This window comes from Ranitomeya variabilis, chromosome 2 (genome assembly GCF_051348905.1).
Source record: "Ranitomeya variabilis isolate aRanVar5 chromosome 2, aRanVar5.hap1, whole genome shotgun sequence".
In the NCBI taxonomy this organism is placed as follows: domain Eukaryota; kingdom Metazoa; phylum Chordata; class Amphibia; order Anura; family Dendrobatidae; genus Ranitomeya; species Ranitomeya variabilis.
This window is the reverse complement of record NC_135233.1, coordinates 245,663,508-245,689,263: the sequence shown is the minus strand read 5'-3', so window position 1 is coordinate 245,689,263 and position 25,756 is coordinate 245,663,508. Positions and strand designations below refer to the sequence as shown.

The window sequence follows — 25,756 nt, the reverse complement described above, 5'->3', positions numbered from 1 at the left end:
ATGGCAGTTTTAAATCGGTTACATGGATACACAGGCAGGCAGCACTGTGGTCAGTGGAGGAGTATTGCAGGTAGGGGCCGCAGACAGGCTATCAAAGGCCTAAAATAACAAACAATAGGCAGGCATGGCAGTTTTAAATCGGTTACATGGATACACAGGCAGGCACTCCAGGCAGCATTGTGGTCAGTGGAGGAGTATTGCAGGTAGGGGCCGCAGACAAGCTATCAAAGGCCTAAAATAACAAACAATAGGCAGGCATGGCAGTTTTAAATCGATTACATGGATACACAGGCAGGCAGCATTGTGGTCAGTGGAGGAGTATTGCAAGAAGTGTCTGACACAGTTAGTACTCCCAAAAAATAAATAGATGTTAATGTCTCGCAAAACAACTATAAATAAAAAAAAGGGTAGTATGCTTAGGTACAGGGGTGGGCTCATCTGCAGAGTTTATGACAAAGTAATTTGGCAGTAAATTAGTATTTACTGGTGTCAATATAGGACACTGACCCAGACTACTGTAACTATCATCATAGATGTCAACAAATTGGTATTGATTGTCAGTGCCAGGCATTGAATGATGTCAGCGCATAGACTAAACATTGGTGGAGCTGTGCGAGATAATTTGGCACGTGGTAGAGCACAGTTTGAGCTGGGGGGGAACTCTCTTGTGGCCGGCGGTACCGCCCCAGGGCCCCTCATGTTACAACGGTGTGTCTGACGTTGGGTGCGCACCACCACCGCCAGAGACACTACATTGTACTATGAGGGACCCAGTGGCAGTGCCGTCGACCAAAAGCGAGCACACCCACCTCTTCTGACAAACAGCACTGTAACTAACGGGTGCTTGCGCCAAGTGTCGAGAGTGAGACAACGGCCCCGTGGGGGGAGTTTTCCCATTGGGGGAGGTGTAAACATGTCGTATGCTGGTCAAACAGCTGCTGCAAATTAAGAGATTTTAACACTCAGTAAGACCAGTCCACAAGCAAGACCTTTTTATAGGAAAGCTAGGTGTCAGCCGGGAAAGGTGGGGCAAAATAATTTGAAATCCAGGAGTGGTTCATTTTAATGAAGGTGAGATCATCCACATTTTGGGTAGCCAGACGAGTCCTTTTTTCGGTTAATATTGAACCAGCAGCACTGAATACTCTTTCTGATAGCACACTAGCTGCTGGGCAAGCAAGCTCCTGCAACGCATATTCTGCCAATTCAGGCCAGGTGTCTAATTTGGATGCCCAGTAATCAAATGGGAATGACGGTTGAGGGAGAACATCAATAAGGGCTGAAAAATAGTTAGTAACCATACTGGACAAATGTTGTCTCCTGTCACTTTGAATAGATGCTGCAGTACCTGTCCTGTCTGCGGTCATTGCGAAATCACTCCACAACCTGGTCAGAAAACCCCTCTGTCCAACGCCACTTCTGATCTGTGCACCTCTAACACCTCTGCCCTGTAGCCCCCTGCAGCTCGTGTGAGAACCATCACCGGCGCTGTGTGCTGGGAATGCCTGAATCAAACGGTCTACAAGAGTAGCTTGTTTGGTTGCTAATATTTGTTCGAGGTTCTCATGTGGCATAATATTTTGCAATTTGCCTTTATAGCGAGGGTCAAGGATGCAGGCCAACCAGTAATCGTCATCGCTCATCATTTTAATAATGCGTGGGTCCTTTTTGAGGATACGTAAGGCATAATCCGCCATGTGGGCCAAAGTTCCAGTTGGCAAATCTGCGGTTGTGCTGGTTTGAGGGGCAGTTACAGGCAAATCTACGTCACTTGTCTCCCTTACAAAAACAGAACCCGGCCTTGCAACGCCACTAATTTCTGTTGGCCCAGGAGAACCTTCCTCATTAAAAAAGTACTCATCCCCATCATCCTCCTCGTCCTCCTCCTCCTCTTCGCCCGCTACCGCGTCCTCTGCACGGCCCTGACCAGACAATGGCTGACTGTCATCAAGGCTTTCCTCTTCCTCGGCTGCAGACGCATGCTCCTTTATGTGCGTCAAACTTTACATCAGCAGACGCATTAGGGGGATGCTCATGCTTATTATTGCGTTGTCTGCACTAACCAGCCGTGTGCATTCCTCAAAACACTGAAGGACTTGACACAGGTCTTGTAGCTTCGACCACTGCACACCTGACAACTCCATGTCTGCCATCCAACTGCCTGCCCGTGTATCCTCCCACAAATACATAACAGCACGCCTCTGTTCGCACACTCTCTGAAGCATGTGCAGTGTGGAGTTCCACCTTGTTGCAACGTCGATGATTAGGCGATGCTGAGGAAGGTTCAAAGAACGCTGATAGTTCTGCATACGGCTGGAGTGTACAGGCGAACGGCGGATATGCAAGCAAAGTCTGCGCACTTTGAGGAGCAGGTCGGGTAACCCCGGATAACTTTTCAGGAAGCACTGCACCACCAGGTTTAAGGTGTGAGCCAGGCAAGGAATGTGTTTCAGTTGGGAAAGGGCTATAGCAGCCATGAAATTCCTTCCGTTATCACTCACTACCTTGCCTGCCTCAAGATGTACAGTGCCCAGCCATGACTGAGTTTCTTTCTGCAAGAACTCGGACAGAACTTCCGCGGTGTGTCTGTTGTCGCCCAAACACTTCATTGCCAATACAGCCTGCTGACGCTTGCCACTAGCTGTCCCATAATGGCACACCTGGTGTGCAACAGTGGCAGCTGCGGATGGAGTGGATGTGCGACTGCGGTCTGTGGACGAGCTCTCGCTTCTGCAGGAGGAGGAGGAAGAGGAGGGGGGGCGAACGCCTACAGCCAACTCTTTCCTTGACCGTGGGCTAGGCAGAACTGTCCCAATATTGCTGTCCCCTGTGGAGCCTGCATCCACCACATTCACCCAGTGTGCCGTGATAGACACGTAGCGTCCCTGGCCATGCCTACTGGTCCATGCATCTGTTGTCAGGTGCACCTTTGTAGTCACAGACTGCCTGAGTGCATGGACCATGCGGTCTTTAACATGCTGTTGGAGGGCTGGGATGGCTTTTCTAGAAAAGAAGTGCCGACTGGGTAGCTCGTAGCGTGGTACAGCGTAGTCCATCAGCGCTTTGAAAGCTTCGCTTTCAACTAACCGGTAGGGCATCATCTCTAATGAGATTAGTCTAGCAATGTGGGCGTTCAAACCCTGTGTACGCGGATGCGAGGATGAGTACTTCCTTTTCCTAACAAGAGTCTCATGTAGGGTGAGCTGGACTGGAGAGCTGGAGATCGTGGAACTAGCGGTGGTGCCGGTGGACATGGGTGAGTGAGAGAGGGTTGGAGATGGTATTCTTGCCGGTGCCCTACATGCAGTGTTTCCTACTACTAACCTGGTGATTCCCTGACTGCTTTGGCCTGGCGACGAAAGCTGCACAGATACTGCAGGTGGTGTGGGAAATGGTGGGCTTACAGGGAGGGAAGGGATGTAGCGTTGCTGACTAGCTTCATTGGCCGAGGGTGCTGCAACCTTTAGGGACGTTTGGTAGTTAGTCCAGGCTTGCAAATGCATGGTGGATAAATGTCTATGCATGCAACTTGTATTTAGACTTTTAAGATTCTGCCCTCTGCTTAAGGTAGTTGAACATTTTTGACAGATGACTTTGCGCTGATCATTTGGATGTTGTTTAAAAAAATGCCAGACTGCACTCTTTCTACTATCTGATACCTTTTCAGGCATTGCAGACTGAGCTTCTTTAACCGGATGGCCACGCTGTCCTCCAACTGGTTTAGGTTTTGCCACGCGTTTTTGGCCAGATACGGGCCCGGTAGATGGAACCTGTTGTGATGTTGATGCCTGCTGCGGCTCCTCCTCCGCTTCAGAACTACTGCCGCCTGCACCCTGTTCCCCCAATGGCTGCCAATCGGGGTCCACAACTGGGTCATCTATGACCTCCTCTTCTATGTTGTGTGCAACTTCGTCTGTGTCACCGTGTAAGCCGGTGGTATTGCGTTCGTGACGGAGCACCATAGTCTCCGCTGGTTTTGATTCTGCCTCAGTACACTGCGAGGGCAATGTTCTGGTCTGAGTCAAAGGAACAGCATAGTAATCTGGCTGTGGCTGTGCATCTGTGCACTCCATGTCCGATTCAACTTCTAATGGGCATAGCCTGTTAACTGTTTCACTGTGTAACCCAGGAACGGTATGTGTAAAGAGCTCATGGAGTAACCTGTTGTGTCGACTGACGCATCCTTCACTGTTGTTTTTAGTGAAGGACACAAGGAAGCGACTTGTTCCTGACCGGGAGCACCCACTGACGATGCACTGCTCTGACATTTGGCACTTTCCGAGGAGGAGGCGAAAGAGTTAGAGGCAGAGTCAGCAATGAAAGCCAATACTTGTTCCTCCTGCTCCGGCTTCAAAAGTGGTTTTCCTACTCCCAGAAAAGAGAGCGTTCGAGGCCTTGTGTAGCCAGACAACGAGCCTGGCTCAACAACTCGAGACTTAGGTGCTGTACTGCTTTTACCACGACCACCTGATGCTCCACCACCACTACCATCTGACAATGACCGCCCACGGCCACGACCTCTTCCACTAGACTTCCTCATTGTTTGCAAAACGTAACCAAAGTAACGCTATTTGTTACTGTAAAACAACTTATCAGGTGAACTCAAACTTCTGTAGGATTTATATATACCTTTATAGGTGCCTGACACTGAAAGGAAAATCAGGCCCAATGTTACACACTAGGTTTTCTGTGCCCCAAAAATTTGAGACAGATGGCACACACAGGACCAGCACTCAAGCAGAAATGCCAATCTTAGTCTCCCACTATTTTTTTTTTTTTCTGGGAGAATTTACCCTAAAAAAAAAAATGGCCAAGTATTACAGTGTTTTCGGTGCCACACAATGACAGACAGATACCACACACAGCAATGGCACGGAGGCAGACTTGCCAATATTTATCTCCCACTCATTTTTTTTTTTGGAAAAGGGAGAATGTGCCCAAAAAAAAAAAAAATGGCCAAGTATTACACAGTGTTTTCGGTGGCACACAATGAGAGACAGATACCACACACAACAATGGCACGGAGGCAGACTTGCCAATATTTATCTCCCACTAATTTTTTTTTTTGGAAAAGGGAGAATGTACCCCCCCCCCCCAAAAAAAAGGCCAAGTATTACACAGTGTTTTCGGTGCCACACAATGAGAGACAGATACCACACACAGCAATGGCACGGAGGCAGACTTGCCAATATTTATCTCCCTGCAGTTATCTCAGAAAAGTATGGCAGGCAGCTATAAAAAGGACGGCTGCACACAAAAGTGTGGACAAACACAAGATAGCTGTGCAGAAAGGAAGGAAAAACAGGATTTGTGCTTTGAAAAAAGCAGTTGGTTTGCACAGCGGCGTACACACAGGCACAGCAACGCAGCTATCAGGGTCAGGGAGCCTTCTAGTGCAGCCCAATGAGCTACAGCGCTGAGGAAAAAAAAATGTAGCTTCCACTGTCCCTGCAATCAAAAGGTGGTGTTGGACAGTGGAAATCGCTACAGCACAAGCGGTTTGTAGCTTTATGTACCCTGCCTATCACTATCCCTGCTTCCGAAGAAGCTGCAGCAACCTCTCCCTACGCTCAGATCAGCAGCAGTAAGATGGCGGTCGGCGGGAACGCCCCTTTATAGCCCCTGTGACGCCGCAGAAAGCAAGCCAATCAATGCAATGCCCTTCTCTAAGATGGTGGGGACTGAGATCTATGTCATCACGCTGCCCATACTCTGCGTCCACCTTCATTGGCTGAGAAATGGCGCTTTTAGCGTCATTCAAACGCGACTTTGGCGCCAAAGTCGCGTACCGCATGGCAGACCCCACACAGGGATCGGCTCGGTTTCATGAGACGCCGACTTTGCCAAAAGTCGGCGACTTATGAAAATGAACGATCCGTTTCGCTCAACCTTACTGGAGACCATCCGGAAGCCGGTGAGCCAGCCTCTGGAAGGTCGCCGGGGCATTTTTCATCCCGAATAGCATAACTCGAAACTGGAATAAGCTGAACGGGGTGACAAATGCCGACTTGGGAATAGCGTCAGGACTAAGGGGAATCTGCCAGCAGCCTTTGCATAGATTGATGGTGGTCAAATACTTTGCCCCCGCCAGCCGGTCGAACAACTCATCCACATGCGGCATGGGATATGCATCCGTCACTGTTTTCTCATTGAGCTTACGATAGTCTACACAAAACCGTGTAGTCCCATCCTTCTTGGGCACTAACACTACGGGGGATGCCCAGGGACTATCTGACTCTTCAATGACCCCTAAACGCAACATCTCTTGACGCATCCCTTCTCGTACAGACTCAGGGACGCGGAAGGGGGGTTGTCGCAGGGGGGTCTGATCCTGGGCCTCAACCTTGTGTTGTGCCAGGCGAGTGTACCCTGGTCTCCCCGAAAACATCCTCTGTCGCTGCCTCAACAACTCCGCCTGCTGTCTCTCCCGGGGACCTAGGTCTTCACCCAAGTGTACCTGGTCCCATGATTCAGACTGAGTCCTTTCCCCTAAGACATCAGGCAAGGGAAGTCCGACTAAATCCTCTGCTTCAGGTGCACAGATGGCCACTACCTCTTCAGGGCGCTCCCGGTAGGGCTTCAGCATATTCACGTGGAACATGCGAATAACCCTGGGGTCGTCACAATCGGGACATTATAGGTGGTGTCGGCTATTTTCCCCACTACCTGGTAGGGCCCCTGCCATGCAGCTTGGAACTTGTTCTGCCTAGTGGGCTCTAACACCAGGACCTTCTGCCCTATTTCCAAGGTGCGCTCTCTGGCCCTCCGATCGTACCATACACGCTGGTGCCGCTGAGCCACCTGCATGTTCCAACGTACAGCCTGGGTCAGCTCCTGTAGGTGGTCCCGGAATTCCAGCACATAGGGTACAATAGGTACCCCTTCTATGATGCCCTCCCCTTCCCAGTGTTCTAGCACTAAGTCTAGGGGTCCCCTTACCCGTCTCCCGTATACCAGTTCGAACGGGGAGAACCCCGTGGATTCTTGGGGCACCTCCCGATAGGCAAACAGGAGGTGAGGCAAGAATTTCTCCCAGTCCCTGTAGATCCTGGTAAAAGTCCCAATGAGTTGTTTTAACATCCCGTTAAAGCGTTCACACAACCCATTGGTTTGCGGGTGGTACGGGGCCCTTCTAATGGACTTTACGCCGCACAGCTTCCACAGTTGGTTGGTCACCTCTGCTGTAAACTGGGTACCCTGGTCCGAGATAATCTCCCGGGGAAATCCAACCCATGAGAAAACCTGGAGCAGGACAACCGCCACCGTCTCTGCCAGTATGTTAGGTAACGCAACCACCTCTGGATACCGTGTGGCATAATCTACCACTGTCAATATATACCTTTTCCCTGACGGACTGGGTTTGGCTAACGGCCCTATCAGATCGACCGCTACTCGGCTAAATGGTTCCTCCACAATGGGGAGGGGGCGTAATTTGGCCTTGCATCGATCTCCCCTCTTGCCAATGCGCTGGCAACTGTCACAGGTCTGGCAGTACTGACAAACATCATAGGTTGCCCCCGGCCAAAAGAAGTTTTGTGTCAGACGATGCTTGGTGCAACTGACGCCGAAATGCCCGGCCAAGGGTATGTCATGAGAGATTCGCATTAACTCCTGCCTATACTTCTTGGGAACTACCAGCTGTCGTTTTATAGTGGGACTCGTCCCTGTGAGGTGCTGCTCGGTAACCCGGTAGAGGAGTCCCCGCTTCCATATAAACTGTTCCCCTTCCAGTACCCCTCTCCCCTCCTGTGCCTTCCCACGATATCCCTCCAATGAAGGATCCTGAAGTAACTCCCTCTTAAATTCATCTGGGGTGGCCCAAGAAATGTGTCTGGCTATGGGAATATGTGTAGGGCTGGGATGTCTTGCCTGGGCCTCCTCTGAGTGTGATTCCGCCTCCGCAGCTCGAGCTTGTCTCCAGGTGGTCACAGGATATGTCTCAGCCAGAGGGGCAACCGAGAAGGCAGACAACATGGGCCCCAAGTCATTTCCCAGCAAGACGTCTGCAGGCAAATCCTCCATCAAGCCGACCTCAACAAGGCCATCCCCGACTCCCCAGTTTAGGTGAATCCTGGCAGTGGGCAGTCGATGTACAGCTCCCCCTGCTACACGGACTGCCACTGTCCGGTTCGTCTTCTCTTGGTCCCGGCCGAGATGAGGCTTCACAAGGGTCAAAGTTGCTCCGGAATCTCTTAGTCCCTGCATGCGTTTCCCATTAACCCACACGACCTGTCGATGCTGTTGTCGATTATCTGCCCGGGCTGCCTGCACGGGGTCTACTTCATGCAGCACTTCCTCCATTTCTTCCACCCCTTGGTTAGTTGTAGCCCCCAATGCCGGGTCAGCTTCGCCTTGGTAGCAGTGTACAGCGGCCCGGCTGAAGGTAGCTGTTCCCGCCTTGGCCACTGGGTATGCTGAGTCCGGTTGGGACATTGTCTTTGCAGGTGGCCCAGCTGACGGCAGGTGTGGCATCACGCCCCAGGGAAACAGTGGTAGGCCGGGTTTCTAGCTGGTCCCCCTACAATCTTCGGTGGTTTGGGGCCCTCCAGGTCCATGGGCGGACCCTTAGTGACCATCTTTGATCCGGACAACTGAGGCCTCCTGGCGTCATGATGTTCATCGGCCAGACGAGCGGCTTCCTCAAGAGTCATTGGCCACCTGTCCCAAAGCAATTCCTGGGTCTCGGGGGTTAGTCCATTAAAGAATCGTTCTAACAAGAAGAGCTGGAGGATGTCCTCCTTAGTGGTTGCTTGGCTCCCTTGTACCCACTGTAGCAGTGACCGCCGTAATTTACAGACCCATTCAGCGTGTTTTATAAGTCCGCGGAACTTTTGGCGGTATGTCTCTGGTGTCAGCGCATACCGGGCCAAGATCACTTCTTTGATCCACTCATAGTCCATACAGTCCTCATCAGGTACCGTGCGATAGGCGTCCTTTGCCCGGCCTATCAGCTTGCTGGCCAGAATCTGAACCCGTTCCTCCGGCTTCACTTGATGAAGGGCACACTGCAGCTCAAAGTCCTGCAGAAAGCCATCAATGTCTTCCTCTGCCTCCCCCAACTGTTGGAAGGCATTATACTGGATCTTTTTGTGGCTTACTGTTGAAGGTACCTGGTCGGAGGCCAGAGCTCCCCCTGCTCGCTGACTCTCCTCTCTCCGCTCTGCCATCTCCATCTTGGCCAGCTCCACTTTGGTCCGCTCTGCCATCTCCATCTTGGTTAGCTCTATCCTGGTCCGCTCGGCCATCTTTTCCTTCAGATCAGTACGCACATCAGCCATCACCTCTCGTATGATCTCTACTGCAGGGTTTGGGCCATAGAACGCCAGTCTGTTCTTTACCTCCCTCTGGAATTCAGTCTCCTCCACGTTCACATTGGGGGGCGCTGCACTGTCGTGTTCCATGATGGCTGCTATCAAATCCGCTTTTGTTTTGTTGCTGGCGATTAACCCTCGGGCTTCCACCAGATCTTTTAATGTAGTCCTCTTTAACTTCTGGTAGTTGTTTTCCATTCATTCCTTTCCTCCTGTAGAAGGGGTATCACATCCCGCTGTCTGCCACCAGTGTAACGGGGTCTACCAAGCTGGGGTACCTGTTGTGAATTTGCTTTTTGCTCCCTCTAGTGGTTACTAGTTTTTTGACTCTGGTTTTTCTGTCATTCCTTTTATCCGCACCTGGGTCGTTAGTTAGGGGTGTTGCTATATAAGCTCCCTGGACCTTCAGTTCAATGCCTGGCAACGTAGTTATCAGAGCTAGTCTGCTGTGCTCTTGTCTACTGATCCTGGTTCCAGTTATATCAGCTAAGTCTGCCTTTTGCTTTTTGCTATTTGTTTTGGTTTTGTATTTTTGTCCAGCTTGTTCCAAATCTATATCCTGATCTTTGCTGGAAGCTCTAGGGGGCTGGTGTTCTCCCCCCGGACCGTTAGACGGTTCGGGGGTTCTTGAATTTCCAGTGTGGATTTTGATAGGGTTTTTGTTGACCATATAAGTTACCTTTCTTTATTCCGCTATCAGTAAGCGGGCCTCTCTGTGCTAAACCTGATTCATTTCTGTGTTTGTCATTTCCTCTTACCTCACCGTCATTATTTGTGGGGGGCTTCTATCCAGCTTTGGGGTCCCCTTCTCTGGAGGCAAGAAAGGTCTTTGTTTTCCTCTACTAGGGGTAGCTAGATTCTCCGGCTGGCGCGTGTCATCTAGAATCAACGTAGGAATGATCCCCGGCTACTTCTAGTGTTGGCGTTAGGAGTAGATATATGGTCAACCCAGTTACCACTGCCCTATGAGCTGGATTTTTGTATTCTGCAGACTTCCACGTTCCTCTGAGACCCTCGCCATTGGGGTCATAACAGTTTGCCAGGCCAGTATTAAATGTTTAATGCATTGCAGAAGAGGGATTATAAGAAAGAAGATTCTGAGTTTTTTTTTTTTTTTTTCTTCTTCCCCTTTACCTCAGAGTGGCTATGCTTGCTGCAGACATGAATGTCCAGACCTTGATTACAAGTGTGGACCAGCTGGCTACTCGTGTGCAGGGCATACAAGACTATGTTATCAGAAATCCTAGGTCAGAACCTAAAATACCGATTCCTGAACTGTTTTCCGGAGACAGGTTTAAGTTTAGGAATTTCGTGAATAATTGTAAATTGTTTTTGTCCCTGAGACCCTGTTCATCTGGAGATTCTGCTCAGCAAGTAAAAATTGTTATTTCGTTCTTACGGGGCGACCCTCAGGATTGGGCTTTTTCGCTGGCGCCAGGAGATCCGGCATTGGCTGATCTTGATGCGTTTTTTCTGGCGCTCGGTTTACTTTATGAGGAACCCAATCTTGAGATTCAGGCAGAAAAGGCCTTGCTGGCTATGTCTCAGGGGCAGGACGAGGCTGAAGTGTATTGCCAAAAATTTCGGAAATGGTCCGTGCTGACACATTGGAACGAGTGTGCACTGGCCGCTAATTTTAGAAATGGCCTTTCTGAAGCCATTAAGAATGTTATGGTGGGTTTTCCCATTCCCACAGGTCTGAATGATACTATGGCACTGGGGGGTTTAGGAACGGTGACACGGACATCATACCTCATGTGAGTAATTATCCCCCTTCTGGATTGCCCGATTTTTGTGCATTGGTGGAAAACTAAGGAAGTACCGAGTACTCTTAGTATACATGCTGGATGGCAGTAAAATAAGTTTATATTCTCGGTGTAGCTTCTTGGATGCAACTTTGCATTTGATATATAGTAGGAGGCAGGGGCATATCAGTTATAGGCTGTTATTTAGTGTGAGACCGAGTTGTCTCCCAGGCAGGGGTAATTATTATATATAATTACATTGTAAAATTAATTGCTCACATTTAGGTTCTTAAAATTGATGTTATGTGTATATTTCCGTTCCTTTTTTACATTGGAGATCTTTACTGTATAATTATGATTTATATTTGTTACAATTATGAATAAAACATCACAATATTTAATTAGTGTGATTTTTGTGTTCTGAGTCATGTTGCTTTGAGGCAATTTTGATTCAATTTCGGAATATAAGTGTAGTTTAAGACACAAAAAATAGTAGGACCGTTTTTTTCGGGTGATTTAATATGGCACTGGCTATTCAAATTGACCGGCGGTTGCGGGAGCGCAAAACCGCAAATTCCCTCATGGTGTTGTCTGAACAGACACCTAATTCGGTGCAATGTGATAGAAAAACCGCAAATTCCCTCATGGTGTTGTCTGAACAGACACCTGATTTAATGCAATGTGATAGAATCCTGACTAGAAATGAGCGGAAAATTCATAGACGCCGGAATGGCTTGTGCTACTACTGTGGTGATTCTACACATGTTATCTCAGCATGCTCTAAACGTATTGCTAAGGTTGTTAGTCCTGTCACCGTTGGTAATTTGCAACCTAAATTTATTCTGTCTGTAACTTTGATTTGCTCACTGTCATCTTATCCTGTCATGGCGTTTGTAGATTCAGGTGCTGCCCTGAGTCTCATGGATCTCTCATTTGCTAAGCGCTGTGGTTTTACTCTTGAACCATTAGAAAATCCTATTCCTCTTAGGGGTATTGATGCTACACCATTGGCAGCAAATAAACCGCAGTATTGGACACAGGTTACCATGTGCATGACTCCTGAACACCGCGAGGTGATACGTTTCCTGGTTTTACATAAAATGCATGATTTGGTTGTTTTAGGGCTGCCATGGTTACAGACCCATAATCCAGTCCTGGACTGGAAGGCTATGTCAGTCTCAAGTTGGGGCTGTCGTGGTATTCATGGGGATTCCCTGCCTGTGTCTATTGCTTCTTCTACGCCTTCGGAAGTTCCGGAGTATTTGTCTGATTATCAGGATGTCTTCAGTGAGTCTGAGTCCAGTGCACTGCCTCCTCATAGGGACTGTGACTGTGCTATAGATTTGATCCCAGGCAGTAAGTTTCCTAAGGGAAGACTGTTTAATCTGTCGGTACCTGAACATACCGCTATGCGTTCATATATCAAGGAGTCTCTGGAGAAAGGACATATTCGTCCGTCTTCTTCCCCTCTTGGTGCGGGATTCTTTTTTGTGGCAAAAAAGGACGGATCTTTGAGACCTTGTATTGATTATCGGCTTTTAAATAAGATCACTGTCAAATTTCAGTATCCTTTACCGCTGTTGTCTGACTTGTTTGCCCGGATTAAGGGTGCCAAGTGGTTCACCAAGATAGACCTTCGTGGTGCGTACAACCTTGTGCGCATTAAGCAAGGTGATGAATGGAAAACCGCATTCAATACGCCCGAAGGTCATTTTGAGTACTTGGTGATGCCTTTTGGGCTCTCCAATGCGCCTTCAGTTTTTCAGTCCTTTATGCATGACATTTTCCGGAAGTATCTGGATAAATTTTTGATTGTTTATCTGGATGATATTTTGGTTTTTTCTGATAATTGGGATTCGCATGTGGAGCAGGTCAGGTTGGTCTTTAAAATTTTGCGTGAAAATTCTTTGTTTGTCAAGGGCTCAAAGTGTCTCTTTGGTGTACAGAAGGTTCCCTTTTTGGGGTTCATTTTTTCCCCTTCTGCTGTGGAGATGGACCCAGTCAAGGTCCGAGCTATTCTTGATTGGACTCAGCCCTCGTCAGTTAAGAGTCTTCAGAAGTTCTTGGGCTTCGCTAACTTCTACCGTCGTTTTATTGCTAATTTTTCTAGCATTGTGAAACCTTTGACGGATATGACCAAGAAGGGCTCCGATGTAGCTAACTGGGCTCCTGCTGCCGTGGAGGCTTTCCAGGAGTTGAAACGCCGGTTTACTTCGGCGCCTGTTTTGTGCCAGCCTGACGTCTCACTTCCCTTTCAGGTTGAGGTGGATGCTTCGGAGATTGGGGCAGGGGCCGTTTTGTCGCAGAGAGGCCCTGGTTGCTCTGTTATGAAACCTTGTGCCTTTTTCTCTAGGAAGTTTTCGCCTGCCGAGCGAAATTATGATGTGGGCAATCGGGAGTTGTTGGCCATGAAATGGGCATTTGAGGAGTGGCGTCATTGGCTCGAGGGTGCTAAGCATCGTGTGGTGGTCTTGACTGATCACAAAAATCTGATGTATCTCGAGTCTGCTAAACGCCTTAATCCGAGACAGGCCCGCTGGTCATTGTTTTTCTCCCGCTTTGATTTTGTTGTCTCGTATTTACCAGGTTCAAAGAATGTGAAGGCCGATGCTCTTTCTAGGAGCTTTGTGCCTGATGCTCCTGGAGTCGCTGATCCTGTTGGTATTCTTAAAGATGGAGTTATCTTGTCAGCTATTTCTCCGGATCTGCGACGTGTGTTGCAGAGATTTCAGGCTGATAGGCCTGAGTCTTGTCCACCTGACAGACTGTTTGTCCCGGCTAAGTGGACCAGCAGAGTCATTTCCGAGGTTCATTCCTCGGTGTTGGCAGGTCACCCGGGAATTTTTGGCACCAGAGATCTGGTGGCCAGGTCCTATTGGTGGCCTTCCTTGTCAAGGGATGTGCGGTCATTTGTGCAGTCCTGTGGGACTTGTGCTCGAGCTAAGCCTTGCTGTTCTCGTGCCAGCGGTTTGCTCTTGCCCTTGCCTGTCCCGAAGAGACCTTGGACACATATCTCCATGGATTTCATTTCTGATCTTCCGCTATCTCAGGGCATGTCCGTTATCTGGGTGATATGTGATCGCTTCTCCAAGATGGTCCATTTGGTTCCTTTGCCTAAGCTGCCTTCCTCTTCCGATCTGGTTCCTGCGTTTTTCCAGAACGTGGTTCGTTTGCACGGCATCCCTGAGAATATTGTGTCAGACAGAGGATCCCAGTTCGTTTCCAGGTTCTGGCGATCCTTTTGTAGTAGGATGGGCATTGATTTGTCGTTTTCGTCTGCTTTCCATCCTCAGACTAATGGACAGACGGAGCGAACCAATCAGACTTTGGAGGCTTATTTGAGGTGTTTTGTCTCTGCTGATCAGGACGATTGGGTGACATTCTTGCCGTTGGCTGAGTTTGCCCTTAATAATCGGGCTAGTTCCGCCACCTTGGTTTCGCCTTTTTTCTGCAACTCTGGTTTCCATCCTCGCTTTTCTTCGGGTCATGTGGAGCCTTCTGACTGTCCTGGGGTGGATTCTGTGGTGGATAGGTTGCAGCAGATCTGGAATCATGTGGTGGACAACTTGAAGTTGTCACAGGAGAAGGCTCAGCGCTTTGCCAACCGCCGCCGCGGTGTGGGTCCCCGACTACGCTTTGGGGATTTGGTATGGCTTTCTTCCCGCGTTGTTCCTATGAAGGTCTCGTCTCCCAAATTTAAACCTCGTTTTATTGGGCCTTACAAGATATTGGAAATCCTTAATCCTGTATCTTTTCGTCTGGATCTTCCTGTGTCGTTTGCTATTCACAATGTATTTCATAGGTCCTTGTTGCGGCGGTACATTGTGCCTGTAGTTCCTTCTGCTGAGCCTCCTGCTCCGGTGTTGGTTGAGGGCGAGTTGGAGTACGTGGTGGAGAAGATCTTGGATTCTCGCCTCTCCAGGCGGAGGCTTCAGTACCTGGTCAAGTGGAAGGGCTATGGTCAGGAGGATAATTCCTGGGTGGTCGCCTCTGATGTTCATGCGGCCGATTTAGTTCGTGCCTTTCATGCCGCTCATCCTGATCGCCCTGGTGGTCGTGGTGAGGGTTCGGTGACCCCTCACTAAGGGGGGGGTACTGTTGTGAATTTGCTTTTTGCTCCCTCTAGTGGTTACTAGTTTTTTGACTCTGGTTTTTCTGTCATTCCTTTTATCCGCACCTGGGTCGTTAGTTAGGGGTGTTGCTATATAAGCTCCCTGGACCTTCAGTTCAATGCCTGGCAACGTAGTTATCAGAGCTAGTCTGCTGTGCTCTTGTCTACTGATCCTGGTTCCAGTTATATCAGCTAAGTCTGCCTTTTGCTTTTTGCTATTTGTTTTGGTTTTGTATTTTTGTCCAGCTTGTTCCAAATCTATATCCTGATCTTTGCTGGAAGCTCTAGGGGGCTGGTGTTCTCCCCCCGGACTGTTAGACGGTTCGGGGGTTCTTGAATTTCCAGTGTGGATTTTGATAGGGTTTTTGTTGACCATATAAGTTACCTTTCTTTATTCCGCTATCAGTAAGCGGGCCTCTCTGTGCTAAACCTGATTCATTTCTGTGTTTGTCATTTCCTCTTACCTCACCGTCATTATTTGTGGGGGGCTTCTATCCAGCTTTGGGGTCGCCTTCTCTGGAGGCAAGAAAGGTCTTTGTTTTCCTCTACTAGGGGTAGCTAGATTCTCCGGCTGGCGCGTGTCATCTAGAATCAACGTAGGAATGATCCCCGGCTACTTCTAGTGTTGGCGTTAGGAGTAGATATATGGTCAACCCAGTTACCACTGCCCTATGAGCTGGATTTTTGTATTCTGCAGACTTCCACGTTCCTCTGAGACCCTCGCCATTGGGGTCATAACAGGTACCTCTTTCAGTACCACCCCGTGTTTCAGGAGGTCCACTTTGCTTTGGCTGGAGTCTGAATGAAGGACGCTGGCTGGAATTCCTTGATTACATGAGAGCATGTAAAAGCTGACTGCTTCTCCACTTATTTCCAGTCTCACAACACTTTATTCACAGGACACAAAATATATTACACAGATACAGAGGGCAGGCCAATAGAAAAGCGGCAGGCCAGACATACATTACAATAGCCGCAGGGGGCCGGAGCCTGCCGATATTTACTGTGGGAATTACAAAGGTGGGGGAGGACAGAAGGGGGATATCTTGTCCCCTCTGCCCAGGGGCGCAGCCTGTGGGCTGATGCATCTCACATGGAACCTATTATTCATACATATAACTGCACAACATATTCTGGGTGCTGAGTGGTTCCGTAACACGTAACAACAAGGTCACATGATGTAAACAATTAATTTCCTTTCACAGCATTGGCTACAGAAGGAGGATGAGGGAGCATCCCCTGAAGCCAGTACCCCCGACCAGGAGGAGTCCCAGGACATCTTTGGGCCTGCCCAGCGTTAGAAGTTATTCTGCAAAATATAAGTGTGCTAAATGGGGTCCTCAGGAGACCGGAGCCAATAATCAGTTTCCGCAAGACATAATAATCTGATGTGTCGGTAGACCAAAGTGAAGGGACAGGTAAAAGAGCGCCTCCGCAAGGCCGAAGAGGAAAAATCCAGGGGGTGTAATCGGTCAGCTCGAGTGAGACAATTTAAGCTTGGGGATCGTGTACTTGTGTTAGTGCCCACAGCGGAGAGCAAGTTCCTTGCCCAGTGGCAATTACTTTTTAGCCGCTGAAACGAGGAGGGTTTGCAGGAAAATAGCTGCAATTCATAAACCTTTCAGGGGATATTTTTTATTCAACCCCTTTAATTGAACCTGAAAGTCTCCACTTCAATTACATATCAGTTGTTTCACTTAATATCCAAAATAGTGGCTTGCAGTGCTGAAATCACTAAGACTCATTACTGGCCAAATATTTCTGGGCCTGGCTGTATGTGCCCAGACTGGCACTAGTGATTTTACAGCACCTCTGTACTGTGCCACTGTACCAATAATAGACCTAAAATATAGCTAACGGACAATACTCTGTAGGTCTTTTATTAACGGACAATACTCTGTAATCCTTCTTCTAGACCGGTCCTCTGCTTTTGACACAGTTGACCATTGCCTCCTACTACAGATCCTCTCCTCCTTTGGCATTAAAGACCTCGCCCTATCCTGGATCTCCTCATACCTCACCAACCGCACATTCAGCGTCTCCCACTCCCACACTAACTCCTCATCCCACCCTCTATCTGTTGGAGTCCCCCAAGGCTCTGTTCTAGGACCCCTACTCTTCTCAATCTATACACTTGGCCCTGGGACAACTCAAAGTCCCATGGATTCCAGTACCCCCTTTATGCTGATGACAGTCAGATCTACCTTTCTGGCCCAGACGTCACCTCAGAATCCCGGAGTGTTTATCAGCCATATCCTCCTCCTTCTCCTCTCGCTTCCTCAAACTCAATGTGGACAAATCTGAACTCATCATCTTTCCTCCATCTCATAGATCTTCCATACCTGACCTATCTATCGCAATTAACGACATCACGCTTTCCCCCGTACCGGAAGTCCGCTGCCTCGGAGTAACCCTTGACTCTGCCCTGTCCTTCAAACCGCACATCCAAGCTCTTTCCACCTCCTGTCGCCTCCAGCTCAAAAATATCTCCAGAATCCGTCCTTTCCTCAACCTTCAATCTACTAAAATGCTTGTGCATGCCCTCATCATCTCCCGCCTTTACTACTGCAACATCCTTTTCTGTGGCCTCCTTGCTAACACCCTTGCACCTCTCCAGTCCATCCTTAATTCTGCTGCCCGACTAATTCATCTCTCTCCTTGCTACTCCTCCACTTCTCCCCTCTGCAAATCTCTTCACTGGCTCCCATTCCCTCAGCGTATCCAGTTCAAATTACTAATACTGACCTACAAAGCCATCGATAACCTGTCTCCTCCATATATCTCTGAACTAATCTCCCGATATCTTCACTCACGTAATCTCCGGTCCTCCCAATACCTCCTTCTCTCCTCCACACTTATCCACTCCTCACCCAACCGCCTCCAAGACTTCTCCTGAATATCCCCCATCCTCTGGAATTTTTTGCCCCAACACATCCGACTATCAACCACATTCGGATCCTTCAGACGGAACCTGAAAACCCACCTCTTCAGGAGAGCCTACAGCCTGCACTGACCCCGCTGCCTCCTCACCACTACGGAAGCTACCGCTTCACCAACACCAGAGCTCCTGCAACCCTCAACCTACTGTCTCCTTCCCCATAATCCTGTAGAATGTAAGCCCGCAAGGGCAGGGTCCTCACCCCTCTGTATCAGTCTGTCATTGTTACAGTAAGCAGAGTAAGTGATATCTGTAATTTGTATGTAACCCCTTTTCATGTACAGCACCATGGAATCAATGTTGCTATATAAATAAATAAATAAATAAATAAATAATAGTTACTAGGCTGCAATACTCTTAAGTGCCACTAGATGGCACTCTTCACTGTCAAAGTGGCTTTATTACTTTTGCACTCTGCAGATCCCAGGATCCATGACAGACCACAAAAGCTGCAATATGGTTTGCCACCTGTTTTCCAAAGTGGAGCACTCCTGCCAAGGAGGATATCACCCTCTATAGGAAGCTTATAATGCATATGTGCCAGTCACCCGCAATGCCCTCTTTTATGCAGGTAAATACTGCTGCAGATCTGGCAATAAATGTCTGGCACACATGTTGGTTACTGTGTGCCAAACATATGGACCTCTTGGATGTGAGTGTCCGTCTCATTCTAAACATCAGATAAAGCAAAGGAGGCGTCTCGTACTCCACGCCAAACACTAGTGAATTAGCATGATTGGGTTCACTCAATTTCCCAAAAATTAAGTTGTGCATGAATAAAATAGGCAAAATTGCATTTGGCTACCAAATCTTGTTGGGATGGACAAGCACAGTGGGGTAAACAAAAATAATTGAATTCTTAAAAAAATATTAGGTGATTGTCCACAAGGTGGCAGTCACATCACAGGCCTCAGAATAATAAGAGCTCGATGATCAAGTGATCGTCATGTCGCGCCAGTCACAACGTGTGCAGAATACAATCTGCATACCTATAGTTCACAGGATGCATGCTTTCTGACATTAGCGTCACCATACTGGACAGCATGCGGGAGCTCCCTCTTGTGGTGGCTACAGGTATTTACAGTTATATAAAAAAGTTTGGGCACCCCTATTAATCTTAAGCTTAATGTTTTATAAAAATTGTTTTTTTGCAACAGCTATTTCAGTTTCATATATCTAATAACTGTTGGACACAGTAATGTTTCTGCCTTGAAATGAGGTTTATTGTACTAACAGAAAATGTGCAATCTGCATTCAAACAAAAGTTGACAGGTGCATAAGTATGGGCACCTCACCAGAAAAGTGACATTAATATTTAGTAGATCCTCCTTTTGCAAAAATAACAGCCTCTAGTCGCTTCCTGTAGCTTTTAATGAGTTCCTGGATCCTGGATGAAGGTATTTTTGACCATTCCTCTTTACAAAACAATTCCAGTTCAGTTAAGTTTGATGGTCGCCGAGCATGGACAGCCCTCTTCAAATGATCCCACAGATGTTCAATGATATTCAGGTCTGGGGACTGGGATGGCCATTCCAGAACAGTGTAATTGTTCCTCTGCATGAATGCCTGAGTAGATTTAAAGCGGTGTTTTGGATCATTGTCTTGCTGAAAGATCCATCCCCCGCGTAACTTCAACTTTGTCACTGATTCATGAACATTATTGTCAAGAATCTGCTGATACTGAGAGGAATCCATGCATCCCACAAGGTGGCTCTTTTAGTTTATAACGGCTGGAGGGGGTGACAGTGGCCACTTTAAGTAGCTTTTCTCATGATTGCATACACCTGGCTATGAAGTTCAAAGCTCAATGAGGTTACAAAACCAAAAAAAGTGCTTTAGTAAGTCAGTAAAAAGTAGGTAGGAGTATTTAAAACAAGAAAATGATAAGGGTGCCCATACTTATGCACCTGTCAACTTTTGTTTGAATGCAGATTGCACATTTTCTGTTAGTGCAATAAACCTCATTTCAAGGCAGAAACATTACTGTGTCCAACAGTTATTAGATATATGAAACTGAAATAGCTGTTGCAAAAAAAGCAATTTTTATAAAACATTAAGCTTAAGATTAATAGGGGTGCCCAAACTTTTTCATATAACTGTACAACATTATAATTTATCTCCTTGATGTCCGGGCATTTCTTGTTTTGTTTTTTTTCTTCACTTTTGATTTTTCCATGACCCATAACTTTTTTATTCTTACCTGACATAGATATTTATTTTTCTAAAATATTTTTGTCGTAATTACTTTTTTTTTACTTCCCCCTAGGAGCTTGAACCTGCCATTATTTGATCGCTAGATCAATATAGAACAATACTACAAGTAGGCGCTGGAACTGCCATACAATGTGATTGCGCTCTTGAATGACAACTTTAGAAGTTCCTGGGAAACTCCTTTAAATAATGCTAAATCCCTGCAGCCACCACTAGGGGGAGCATGCAGGATACCGAGTTCACTGTGTAGAAAGTATGCAGCAAGCTCCCTCTAGTGGCAGCTGCTGGCAGGAAGAATTATAATTGGCCCCTATACATCTATGCTGAGGGTTTGGACCTTTGCATCAGAAATGCAGAGATCAGACAACTATGAAGCTAAATGATGACATTAATCAACACATAATGTGGAAACTACTTCCTATGGCCCCTGAACTTTTACATTTACAAAGTACTATTCAACTTTTCTCCTAGTCTCGGTGATTGCGCAATAGCAGATTTTCCATAGCGGCTACATGAAAAGTTTTATCACCTATGTCATAACTTAATTATTTCTTTTTTTTTCATTTACTTGGACAAGTTGTCGGCAGATTCTTCATTCTTGCCAAGGTCGGCAGATGTCAATGCATTCTTATGGTGAAGAATCAGCTACATCAATATCCAGACATCTGTGCTGTAAATGTAAGGGCGGTCAAATCTAATCTAATGCAGCCGACCCGCCAGAGACGCTACAAGAGGAAAGTAATTAAAGGGGTTGTTTGCTGTGGACCACCCTTGATCTATGCCCTAACTTCGCTAATACATGACGGGTCGAAATAGCTGCAAGTATCTATTGAATACTACAGATGCCCGCTGAGTCCTACGGGCACCCTGCAATGCTTTGCAGAAAGATGAACAGTTAAGGTGCAGTTTTCCCGATCTCATTAGTTAATGAGACCCCTAATATTTCCAAACATGATAATCCCTTTAACCCTGTCTCTGCCAGGCGGACCAGTACTGGCCTGTATATTGCCATAGGAAGCTGCGACTCACCCTATGTGACTTCACTCCCTCCACTGCGATCCGTCTTCTGTCTGCCGCTTCTTCGCTGCTCTGAGCGTTCGCTCCTGTTTCCAGATGTATTTGCGATTACTGATTAGAAGCCAAACTGCCCACGTGTCGCCCCTGGTCCGGTTTCTGCATTGATCCTTGTTGTCATCTCTGGATCCTTCTCATCTCCACCTCCGCACTATTTATTACTTATGTCCTATCAATCTGACATTCACTGGGTGTTAAAAAAAAAACAAAAAAAAAAACGTCACCTCTCCGTGTCTTATATAATAGTCGTATCTCATCCCTGTAACACCTGTCCACATCTTTGCTTTTCTTCCAACCCAGTACCAGCCATCCGGTGGAATGTGCGGAGAATCTGTTACCATGAATTCCATGGCATTCTTTAGGGGTCCGCACTGTGACTACTGCCCAGTCGCCTGTCAGTTCTATCTCATACTACTTTATATCGTGCCTCAATGATTTATCCAATGCAAAGATTTTTCCATCAGAGGCGTTTTTCAGAATGCTCAAATAACAACTCCATATTTTTTCACCCTTTTTAACTATTTTGGGCCATTGATTTGTTGGTTGGACCATCATTTAGTTGGCACAAGCTCCCCGACTGTGCCGCAACATATCAAAAAAGTCTGCAGTGCGTGGAAGTCTCCTTAAGATGTCCATCAAGGGACCATAAAATAGTATAATAGTATTCCATATATGCTAGACGTTGTATATAATATCTCCATTTTTCTTCATGAGCCCTAGCAGGCATTAAAAGATATTGATATTTGTTAGGCTTTTTTTTCACCTAAAATCATGTATTTTGGGCTAAAAATCAAAACTTTTGCAATTGGGTTTGATAAGAAAAAAAAAAATTGCACCGTTTGCCTCTGCATTGCACCGTCTGTTGCTGAATGAGTTCTCTGAGAGTCCATCAGTGAGCTCGTTCTCACTGGAGGGTCTGTAACTTCTTTATCTTTCTTTTTTTCTCAGCCTCTCTGTGCTGCTTTTGGACCACATCAGAGTTGAGTTGAACATTAGAGGAGCTTGGAAAAAGAAAGATGAAAGAACTCACTGATGGATTCTCCAATCACTCATTCTGCAGTCAGCAATGTGCAGGGAAAACAAAGAGTCTATAACAGACCAAACGGTGCAATATTTCTAATGAATAAACCACCACCTTACTGTACCATACTGGGATATACGTCTCCATTCTGTCGGCAGCGCGGAATATTGTCCACTAACTCCCTGTACAGTCTGATGTGTGCTCACTTTGAAAATCCTTGTCAGAATTGCTGTAAAAAGCCCAACATAAAGCTGAGCTCATTTTTAATATTGGACAGAGAAACTTTCACAGACAGCCATTCTGACATAAAGTAAGTTCCCCAGCCCCATCAGGTCTAGATTAGTTTATTAATGTATGCAGTTTGCATTATGAAATCTGGTGACCATTTTGCTTTAAAATAGAAAAGGGTCTGGATGCCATTACTAGAAAATGGTTTGTGGGCAGACAGACGGGAAAGAAGATGCCCGGAGCCAATTCTCTAAATGATGTGTCTATTTTTTTTTCTACTCCATTATTTCACCTGAATTTAAAAAGGGTTGTTCCCTTTCAGAAAATTTTGTTCCCAGGGTGCAGATTATTGTAAAAAAAAAAAAAAAAACTAGCCACATTTTACTTGCTGTCCCCAGGTCTTGCACCGAGTGCTGACGGCAGAGCTGCAGCCAATCAGTGAGCTCAGGATATCTGCGCTTTTTACATAAGTACAGGTGCATCTCACAAAATTAGAATATCATCAAAAATTTATCTCAGTTCTGCAATACAAAAAGTGAAACTTATATATTATATAGAGTCATTACACACAGAGTGATCTATTTTATGGGGTATTTTAAAGAGGAAGATGAGACACCAGACCCAACAATGCAGATGAGCTGAAGGCTGCTATCAAAGCAACCTGGGCTTCCATAACCCCTCAGCAGTGCCGCAGGCTGATCCACCTCCATGCCACGCCGCATTGATGCAGTAATTGATGCAAAAGGAGCCCCGACCAAGTATTGAGTGCATTTACTTAACATACATTTCAGTAGGCCAACATTTCAGATTTTAAAATCATTTTTCAAGCTGGTGTTATAAAGTATTCTAATTTACTGAGATAATGACTTTTGTGTTTTCATTGGCTGTAAGCCATAATCATCAACATTAACAGAAATAAACACTTGAAATAGATCACACTGTTTGTAATGACTCTATATAATATAGGAGTTTCACTTTTTGTATTGAAGAACTGAAATAAATGAACTTTTTCATGATACTCTAATTTTATGAGATGCATCTGTATGTAGCAGAGTCATTCTGGACAGTGGTAGTAGGGCTGGATAGATGTAGCAGCCCTATTCCATTTTCCATGCAGACTTTTTTTTTTTTTTTTTGCAAAACCCCATATAAATTGCGACAGAATCACTGCAAATCTGCCACGTACCCAGGTGCATTACAGAGGATTTCCGCTGACGCCTGAGGTCACTGATTGGCTGCAGAAGTTACAGCCCTGGCTGATGCTGCGGCGTAGGGAGGCGATACAGTACATAGTGTTAGCGATTGCACACCATGCCTGACAAGGGTAGGGTTAAACCAGAGGCCATTATTTTGCGAGGAGTGCGAGTATTGAATTGCACGCCCGTGCTCCTTTCCAAGTGCTGAGATCCTTCTTTGCTCGGCTGCCACTAGCGCTGCTTAAATAATGGATTTTCCAGTTAGCACGACATGTCAGAGCTGCCATAGAAAAAAGAAAAAAAGGGAGAGAACGCAGCAAATCACATCCGTCTTAAGCGTCGCCCAAAGGAGTCCGTCGGCCCTGTGAGCGCTGCACCCATCACCCAATCCCACCCACTCATTAGCACAGCGCTATACATCAGTGCTTCCGCCTTGCAGCAAATAACGGTATAGTAATATTACGGTAGAGCGCGTTAAAGGCACGGTAACTGGCAGCCATGGTTTGCTTGACAATTCATTACTTTAAGTCCCAGGTCATTTGTGCTCAACGGATATGGGAAAGACGGGCGAGATATGGGAAGACACAATGTTCAGGGAAAAAAAAAAGCTATTGAAACGTTCATGAAGACTCAAGTGAGCCGTGGGCAGAGCCATAAATCACGTCTGCCGGCCGCAGGCAGCCATCTTTCCCTTATCCCCCTCTGACATCACCAGAGGAGCGTGGCATGTCACCTCTTCTCCGTGTGGCACCATGCAAACTGGAGCTCTTGCCCGTCTCCCTCTGGTTCTATTTCTTCCTCCTTCATCAGCGGATTCATAAGGAAACGTCAATGCACAATAGGAAAGCAAAACAGGCGCCCCTTCTGGATGTAGATGGGGTGAACGAAAAGCGATGAGATGACGTCTGGGATGTCGCTGATATGTCCTGAGACTCGTCATGTCATCGCGGGAGGACAGGAAAAAAGATCCATGTTTTAGGTCCATAATTCTGGTCTGATTTATTTTTTTTAAAGGGGTATTCTGATAGGAAGAGGTTATCTATCCACAGTATAGATGATAACCTCTAGATTGGGGGTGACCCCTGTCGATCGGCAGAGTGGGGTATACTTACCCCTGGCAGTGTGCAAATGTGACCGTTCATTCAGCCACACGTGTTGTTTGCAGCTCTATACTAACAGAGATAAAAGTGCCCCATTGGGGTCCCCCACCAATCAATACTGTGGCTAGGTGATAACGCCTCTCTATCGGAGTACCCCTATAATGTATCTCTATGCCCGCCCGTACTCCAAGGACAAGTTCACTCATCCAAGATTCACCGTCCACGTCCAGACCACGATTTCCAGACTTCCCGCCAACTTGTAGTCAGCAGCTTCATATATGTCTGTGAGGCTGTTGCGTTCAGGTCAGGAGACCACTTGTGGTCCGGACGTGGACCTCCAAACCTCCAATGCATGAAACCCACCTAAACTCTGCATAGCCTTAAAAGTGCATTCTGGTCTGGTACGCCGCCTGCCCTGCATAATTTGCAACCAAAATATACAATACCGTATAAAGCGTGGATCTCTCACCTCAAGGGTACGATGGAAGTAGTAGTGCTTACAACAAATCCTCCCTGCTAGATTACTATTGTTCTTTACCTAGATGAGTACTACAAGGTGCAGCTGTGTATATGTGTAGTATGTCACCGCAGGATACAGCCATTTTCTACCTAAAAGCTTAAGTGCATTTGTCTTGGAATAGAAAGCGAGCGTGCCGCAACCCACAGCAACCGATTAGGGCTCCGCTCGCACTGACTAATTTGCACTAAATCAATCTTATTTAATTGCTGATTGTTTTTCATTCTGGGTAAATTTAATAAGGCAGTAATAGCAATCTGCGCACTCGGTTCTGAGTCCAGAGAACAGTACTGAGGGGTCTTAA

The 25,756-nt window shown here is 46.9% G+C and overlaps 1 protein-coding gene across 1 annotated transcript; it reads right to left on the bottom strand.

The window, feature by feature from the left end:
- Positions 1-8,640: 8,640 nt before the first annotated feature.
- LOC143808930 (uncharacterized) lies at positions 8,641-16,202 on the bottom strand. The gene is made up of 3 exons (XM_077292107.1): positions 15,913-16,202; positions 8,919-9,589; positions 8,641-8,658 (listed from the first exon to the last, which is right to left on the bottom strand). The coding sequence occupies exons 2-3, from the start codon at positions 9,507-9,509 to the stop codon at positions 8,641-8,643; spliced, it is 609 nt and encodes a 202-aa protein (XP_077148222.1). The 5' UTR covers positions 9,510-9,589; positions 15,913-16,202.
- Between the last annotated feature and the right edge of the window lie 9,554 nt (positions 16,203-25,756).

Bases quoted from the DNA above. Each gene is read 5' to 3' on its own strand.
- LOC143808930 (XM_077292107.1), bottom strand. From the start codon at position 9,509: ATGGAAAACAACTACCAGAAGTTAAAGAGGACTACATTAAAAGATCTG.